This window comes from Procambarus clarkii, chromosome 61, assembly GCF_040958095.1.
Source record: "Procambarus clarkii isolate CNS0578487 chromosome 61, FALCON_Pclarkii_2.0, whole genome shotgun sequence".
Taxonomy (NCBI): domain Eukaryota; kingdom Metazoa; phylum Arthropoda; class Malacostraca; order Decapoda; family Cambaridae; genus Procambarus; species Procambarus clarkii.
In genome coordinates this window covers 17,095,358-17,103,732 of record NC_091210.1, presented here as the reverse complement: position 1 = coordinate 17,103,732, position 8,375 = coordinate 17,095,358, and the positions used below count along the sequence as shown (strand labels likewise).

Below are 8,375 nucleotides of genomic sequence, written 5' to 3'. Positions count from 1 at the left end.
CGGATTTGTAGGCAAATACAAACTAAGATTAACGTGTCTTTATACAAATTAATAAAGGTAGCAATTTCGTTCTTTCCTCTGAAACCTTTATTGTTTGAAATACAGACACTAAATTACTAATGCCATACATTCCAAGGAAAAATGGTTATATTAGGAACATACTAACATTATTAACGACTAACTCGTTCAAAGAAAACCAGATTCAGGGCCTTCTCAAAGAAAATGGGGTATTCGCAGCTTCACCAAAATATTTCTTTACATTCAACACGCATCTTTGAAACGTTTTCCTGGGGATTAAATATGAAAAAAAATATTCTTCAAGACTGCATTTATCTAAATCACATATAAACATATGATCTACTTCTCTTCTACTTCTCTAACAGTAAGAGAAACTCCACAATCCACCAAGATGAGAAACTCCACAATCAACCAAGATGAGAAACTCCACAATCAACCAAGATGAGAAACTCCACACACACCAATAAGAGAAAATCCACACCCATCAATATGAGAAACTGCACAATTCATAGTCCCTTTCCATAGTGAAGCAACCTTACACAATCTATAAAAAAAAACATCCGCCGAGCTTCCCATCAACCATGTGTAGAGAAGTTGTGTTGAATGAACAAAAATAAAAATAACAAGAAACAAAAGAAGTAACACAACCTCTCATATATGATCCTAACACATATATGAATATTTAAACATAGCTATACATGGCAAGCTTTCCGTATAACAAGGCCCTTGATTTCCGAGTGCTGCCAAGGCTCCCTTGGCAGCACTCGGAGAGAGAGAAGAGACAGAGAGAGAACACATTCTTTCCATTTTCTCTATAGAGGAATAGGGAAAGATGATGACTTAAGACTTATCTTAATAAACTAAAGAACGTTCTTTTAGCCTGAACAGCTGGATGTCAACAATGGTTGTCCCCGCTGAATGAGGTAAGAGTATTAACACAATGTAGGCAAGAACCGGTTCACGCTGAGGGCCGAAGATTACCGTAACTCAGAACGAAGAGAAGGCAGCCATGAGAACTTCTCTGTCCCTATCTTTTGTATCACTTCATCACCATATTCTTTCCTCTACACAAAGCGCCTAAGCTGCCACCCCCTACATTCACCTGCACTATTTCAATCAGTCAATCAGCGATGGAAGGGGAGTTGGATAAAAGATTAATATAAATGTTGGGGCAGCGATATAGTGGCGCAAAATATAGTGGGACGGGTAGGTGAAACGCTACGTAACTGGTTAACTGCACCCCTCGTTAACGAGACAACTTACCTGCCTGATTAACTGGACCCGGGTTAACGAGACATGTTATAGCACTTAACGAGACACTCTGTATCCCAATATGTGTACGATGCCACCGTCCGTTGATCAGTTATGAGAACATTAAGAATATATATGACAGATGATAAGTAATTATTTGGAATTAGGATGAATAATTTAATATAGTAGGATGTCAATGTTATGCAACATTGACATAATATTGTCATTTGAGTAATAAACTGTCAGGCTCTATTTCAGAAATAGAGCCTGACTTTGCAACGGCATAATGACTTTTTCTTCAATGCAATGGACCTAATTTGGGCATTAAAAGAAGAGATTATATCTAGTGGCATGACTGGTCGAGACTCATGCATATATGATCCAAGGCTTGAGACTCTTGCATATATGATCCAAGGCTTGAGACTCTTGAATATATGATCCAAGTCTATAGACTTGCATATATGATCCAAGGCTTGAGACTTGCATATATGATCCAAGGCTTGAGACTCATAGCGAACGTTTGAGAGATACTGGGAAGAACATATATTTTCTCCATTGGTACATACATTTTCTCCAGTGGTAGCCGAAGCCGATAGCTTCGGCTACCACTTCCTTTTGTCCGGCCGTGATGGTCAAGCGGATTAAGGCGCCCTGTAGTTACCAGTTGCGTTGCTCCTGGGAGTATGGGTTCGAGTCACTTCTGGGGTGTGAGTTTTCAGTCATATATATATATATATATATATATATATATATATATATATGTGTGTATATCACGAAAATAAACACGTGATTAAGAATGTGACAATGTCAGACCACGGAGGAAAAATGAAACAGGAAATTTCCTTAAGTACTTTCGTATATTAAATACATCTTCAGAAGGTCCTGAATAGGTTGGAAGGTCCTGTAGGTTGGAAGGTCCTTCCAACCTTCAGAAGGTTGACCTTCTGAAGATGTATTTAATATACGAAAGTACTTAAGGAAATTTCCTGTTTCATTTTTCCTCCGTGGTCTGACATTGTCATATATATATATATATATATATATATATATATATATATATATATATATATATATATATATATATATATATATATATATATATATATATATATATATATATATGTTTCATTGAATATGACCGCATATTCTGTATTTATTATTTTCTGGTTTAGGGCTTCTATCCCTCTAACTATTTTCTTAGCATCAGGGCTGATGCTAAGAAAATAGTTAGAGGGATAGAAGCCCTAAACCAGAAAATAATAAATACAGAATATGCGGTCATATTCAATGAAACATGTTTGAAAGAAAACCTGCTGCCAGTATACACCAACTGCCAGTATACACCAACTATATATATATATATATATATATATATATATATATATATATATATATATATATATATATATATATATATATATATATATATATATATATATATATATATATATATATATATATATATATATATATATATATAGGGGGGTACCCCTATATATATATATATATATATATATATATATATATATAAGGTACCCCTTATATATATATATATATATATATATATATATATATATATATATATATATATATATATGTATATATATGCCTCTTCCGTATCCCCCTTAATTTTACTGACATGCACGTAGGAAGAGCTTCATGAGAGATACAAACAAAAACGGAAATTTCAAATTGAGAATAAAATAGATGTGTGGCAGGATTACAGGGACCATCCTGGAAGTCTTAAGATTACAGGGATAATCCCGGAAGTATTAACATTACAGGGACCAATCCAATAGATTGGTTATTTTCTAAAATAATCTTTTTTGGCCCTACTCTACACAGACGCGGCAGGTCGAATCAATCGGCTCTGATACACAACCTACCTAACATGAATTTGAGTCCTGGTTTTGTGGCTGTCGACGTTTCCCTTTCTCAGTACTCTACATTCCTAACTGTTCTAACCTTCTTAACAAATGATATAACTTAGCTTTGCCCCTCTCTAGACTCTCTTTCCTTTCCTCTCTGCTTCTTATGTTACTAGAATTGTTTTTCTCTTTGCTGTTTGACCTCCTGTAGTTTACTGATTATATTTTTATCTTCTTTGATATAGCTTTCTCATTATTACCTTATTCTTATTCCTCTTTATTTTCCTTCCCTTAATTCTAACCTTTCCTATACTTTACCTGATTCTCTTAATTCTTGCATTTATTATCTTATTTTTTACCTTCTTCATTCTCTCTTGCATTCATCTTACTGTTCTTCACACTCGTACCTTAAATTGTTTGTCTATACACCTCTTCCAGTTTAACGGTTCAGGACGAAACGAAAAATTATCGGTTCTTCATTTTAAGATTTCTATGTTGGGTGTCGACTCTTCAGACATGGTGAATTGACAGCTGAGTTAAGTTAAAGGGTTAAGGGGTGAGTTAAGGGGCCCTGACAGCTGAGCTGAGTAGACAGCGCTCGGTATTCGTAGTCCTGAGGTTCCGGGTTCCAGATGGAGGTGGAGGCGGAAACAAATGGACAGATTTTCTTTCACCCTTATATCCCTTTTCATCTAGCAGTAAATAGATACGTGGGAGTTAGTCAGGTGCTTCAGACTGCTTCATAGGTGGGGGGGGGGAGGTGTAACAAAATGGAGGTCTGATCGAGGACCGGGCCGCGGGGACGCTAAGTCTCGAAATCATCTCAAGATAACCTCACGGATAACCTCAAGATATGGTATTGTGATTCGTCGTCTCCATTGTACTTTATTACTTTTGACACATAAATAAACAATACAAAGGAGAGGGGTATCAACTGGAAATGAAAACAGAAAAACGCTGAGACTTGTCAATCTCTTTTATGGATATTGAAATTATTAAATCAGTGTCATTCTATCTTATGCAACATTTGCCTTGTTTTATGCCAAGAAACAGCATCAGCATGCTAAGTTGCTTCGTTATGGTCAGAAAATGAAATGTGGTTAGGAATATATTTTCTTACAATTTCTTCAGTGAAAGACGAGACAAACGCTTGATGAGCATTCGCGGAACGTTTCTTTTTTAATTGCGGAAAAGAGCGCCATTCAACCACATTCCCGACGTAACTACGACGTTGCTACAACGTTCGAACACATTTTAACACCTAACAAGTTGTAACAACGTTCTAATACGTCATAAAAACGTTATAGTGGTTTAACAACTTTATTATAAGTTGTAACTTGCGGAAAATAGGGAGAGTTACGTTGTGTGTTTGCAGGGCTAGCGGGGCCATTTTCCGCGCACTGGCCGCCTCAACTAAAGTCAAAGTCAACACCAAGACCAACCTGTTTACAGATTCCTGCCTCGTCGCTCCTAAGGCCACAAACACTTGACAATTGGCTGCTGTTGCTCCTGCTCTCGTTCACTGTTTTCTGGCGACACATTTTTTCTTTCAGATGTAGTAAAAGATTTATTTTACCTCAATTTCATCTTTTCAGTGGAGTTCATACGGTAGTTTCAGAAAGTTAATGAGCCGATTTTGTTCTTAAGTAACAATTCTAGTTTCGAGTCATGAAATTTGCGTTAATCAGACTGCGATTAAAACTGTTCTATGATTCAGAGCGAATTTGCTCTAGTTTCCAACTGTTAATTAATCATTAACGAAGGAAACTACTACCGTACAAGCAACGAATTAACCGCTCAAAGAAATGAGTTGAAACTGTTATCCAAACAACGAATGGTAGACTCTCAAAAAGCGAAAGCAAATGTTTGACTAAAAAAAACCAAATGCTGTTTTCAATCTAACTTCACCATCAATACATATTTTCATATTTTACAACTCGTTTTTTTGTTATATTTTTACAAATTGGACCATGATTTGATCAAATTGGACCAGAGACCGGGCCGCGGGGACGTTGATCCTTGAAATCAAAGCAAGGTAACAGCAAAGTATGATGAACCGTTCATGCGAGTTGTGATAGTTCCATTAAACAAACAAACCAACATTATGCAGCAACGTCTGTGACCTTGACGAATAATTGAGAAAATTAAGAAGTACGAGACAGAAGAAATACGATAGTAAAGGATAATCATAAAAATATAAAATATCTTCAGAACCTTCATATTTCCAATTACACAAAATTTTAATACAAATTTTGAGTTAACACTTTTTTGTATTAATAAATACATGTGTTCTAACATTCTTGTAAAGCCTAGTGTTTCCTATATTTAAAATAAAATACAGATATATAAATATATATAAAAAGTACGCATAGTGTTTCGGGCAGGTCCTTAATCCTAATTATTCTCGGAATACGATCTGCCAAATCGTTTAATAATCAGGTACCCATTCACTGCTGGGTGAACAGATGCGTAGTGTTAAGGACTGGTGCCTAGTCAATCCTCCCCGTATAGGATACGAACCCGGGCCAAAGCGCTCGCGAAGCGCCGGGCGAGTATATTACCACTGCGCTACGGGGACTGCACACATAAAAATAAATAAATAAATAAATGCCCCAGTAAACATAAATATGTAGACTTAACAGGGTTGCTCAGATGTTGCCAGGTGACAAGTTGCCAGGTGACAAGTTACCAAGTGACAAGTTGCCAGGTGACAAGTTGCCAGGTGACAAGTTGCCAGGTGACAAGTTACCAGGTGACAAGTTACCAGGTGACAAGTTGCCAGGTGACAAGTTGCCAGGTGACAAGTTGCCAGGTGACAAGTTACCAGGTGACAAGTTACCAGGTGACAAGTTGCCAGGTGACAAGTTGCCAGGTGACAAGTTACCAGGTGACAAGTTACCAGGTGACAAGTTGCCAGGTGACAAGTTGCCAGGTGACAAGTTGCCAGGTGACAAGTTACCAGGTGACAAGTTACCAGGTGACAAGTTGCCAGGTGACAAGTTACCAGGTGACAAGTTACCAGGTGACAAGTTGCCAGGTGACAAGTTACCAGGTGACAAGTTACCAGGTGACAAGTTGCCAGGTGACAAGTTGCCAGGTGACAAGTTACCAGGTGACAGGTTACCAGGTGACAAGTTACCAGGTGACAAGTTACCAGGTGACAAGTTGCCAGGTGACAAGTTACCAGGTGACAAGTTACCAGGTGACAAGTTGCCAGGTGACAAGTTGCCAGGTGACAAGTTACCAGGTGACAAGTTACCAGGTGACAAGTTACCAGGTGACAAGTTACCAGGTGACAAGTTGCCAGGTGACAAGTTGCCAGGTGACAAGTTACCAGGTGACAAGTTGCCAGGTGACAAGTTACCAGGTGACACGTGCTTCTGAACACTGAGAGACACCAGAGTTAAGCTGGGTGTTGCTAGGTTATTTAATGAGTAATATCCTGAGTGTTTGATACACTGAGCGAGTGAAATCCTAAGTGTTTGATAATCTTAGTTTGTGATATCCTGGGTGTGTAAAATTCTGATTGTGGCATTCTGAATGTTTGATATCCTGAGCGCTTGAAATGCAAAGCAGTGGATATATATTCTTTGTGCTCCTTCTCAATATATCAGAGTTTCTGATATACCGAACATGTGATTTGACACATAAAACGTTATAACAAGATGTAACAACTTTATTACAAGTTGTAGCTAGCGGAAAATATTTTGAGTGATCTCCTAGGTAGGAAATTGTGGGATAGTTACCGAGCAAATCTACTTCCAACTGGGTTTGAACATATAATGGAAATACCGACTTTTCATTAATACTTAAACATCCAGAGAATTAGTGCTTTACTCTGTCAGCAGAAAGGAAAGATTCAATTAGGGCTCCGAGAAGACAAAGACTGAGTTGGGAGTGTGTGGAGAAATCACTCGACTTACAACCTGTCCTATTACTGTCACTTAGATACATGCTCCTGTCTCATATTTTCAGTTTAAGTAGACAATCTTTTAACAGTTTGGGAGAACGATACAAAATTGCTATTACTTTTTACCGTGTAAAAGACTGGAGAGGGAGTGAGAGAGAGAGAGAGAGAGAGAGAGAGAGAGAGAGAGAGAGAGAGAGAGAGAGAGAGAGAGAGAGAGAGAGAGAGAGAGAGAGAGAGAGAGAGAGAGAGAGAGAGAGAGAGAGAGAGAGAGAGAGAGAGAGAGAGAGAGAGAGAGAGAGAGAGAGAGAGAGAGAGAGAGAGAGAGAGAGAGAGAGAGAGAGAGAGAGAGAGAGAGAGAGAGAGAGAGAGAGAGAGAGAGAGAGAGAGAGAGAGAGAGAGAGAGAGAGAGAGGAGAGAGAGAGAGAGAGAGAGAGAGAGAGAGAGAGAGAGAGAGAGAGAGAGAGAGAGAGAGAGAGAGAGAGAGAGAGAGAGAGAGAGAGAGAGAGAGAGAGAGAGGAGAGAGGAGAGAGAGAGAAGAGAGAGAGAGAGAGAGAGAGAGAGAGAGAGAGAGACAGAGACAGAGACAGAGACAGAGACAGAGACAGAGACAGAGAGAGACAGAGAGAGAGAGAGAGAGAGAGAGAGAGAGAGAGAGAGAGAGAGAGAGAGAGAGAATCAAGCGGTGCCCACTGTACCAGTACAAGGGCCAAATCAAAACTCAACTAGTCAATATAGGTCTAGAAGGAGTGGTCGAAGACGTATTCGTCCTACTCAGCGTTCTCGGCCTCCACACCCTCAGCTACAACATAACCATAATCAGGCACTTCATTCCCAAACTCAACAAGGCCCAGAACAGCAACAACACCGGCCACCACACCCTCAGCTACAACATAACCATAACCTAACACTGCATCACCTGCGGGACTCCACTTGTGACGTCTCGCCAATCTGAGACCTCATCTCTCACACAGACTCGTTGTCTCCTGTTGCTTAGGTGCTCCTCTATCCACCGGAGTACCTTCCCTTTCACTCCAGCCTGCATCTCCAACTTTCGCACTAGCCTCTTGTGTGGCACTGTATCAAAGGCTTTCTGACAATCCAAAAATATGCAATCTGCCCACCCTTCTCTTTCTTGCCTTATTTTTGTTGCCTGGTCGTAGAATTCAGGTAATCCTGTGAGGCAACATCCCTGAACCCATGTTGATGCTGTGTTACAAAGTTCCTTCGCTCCAGATGCTCCACTATTTTTTTCGCACAATCTTCTCCATCAGCTTGCATGGTATGCAGGTTAGGGACACTGGCCTGTAGTTCAGTGCCTCCTGTCTATC

General features: G+C 39.2%; 1 protein-coding gene across 1 annotated transcript; it reads left to right on the top strand.

The window, feature by feature from the left end:
* Positions 1-5,789: 5,789 nt before the first annotated feature.
* On the top strand, positions 5,790-6,521 carry LOC138354140 (uncharacterized). The gene has a single exon (XM_069308025.1). The coding sequence runs from the start codon at positions 5,790-5,792 to the stop codon at positions 6,519-6,521; it is 732 nt and encodes a 243-aa protein (XP_069164126.1).
* The last annotated feature ends 1,854 nt before the right edge of the window (positions 6,522-8,375 follow it).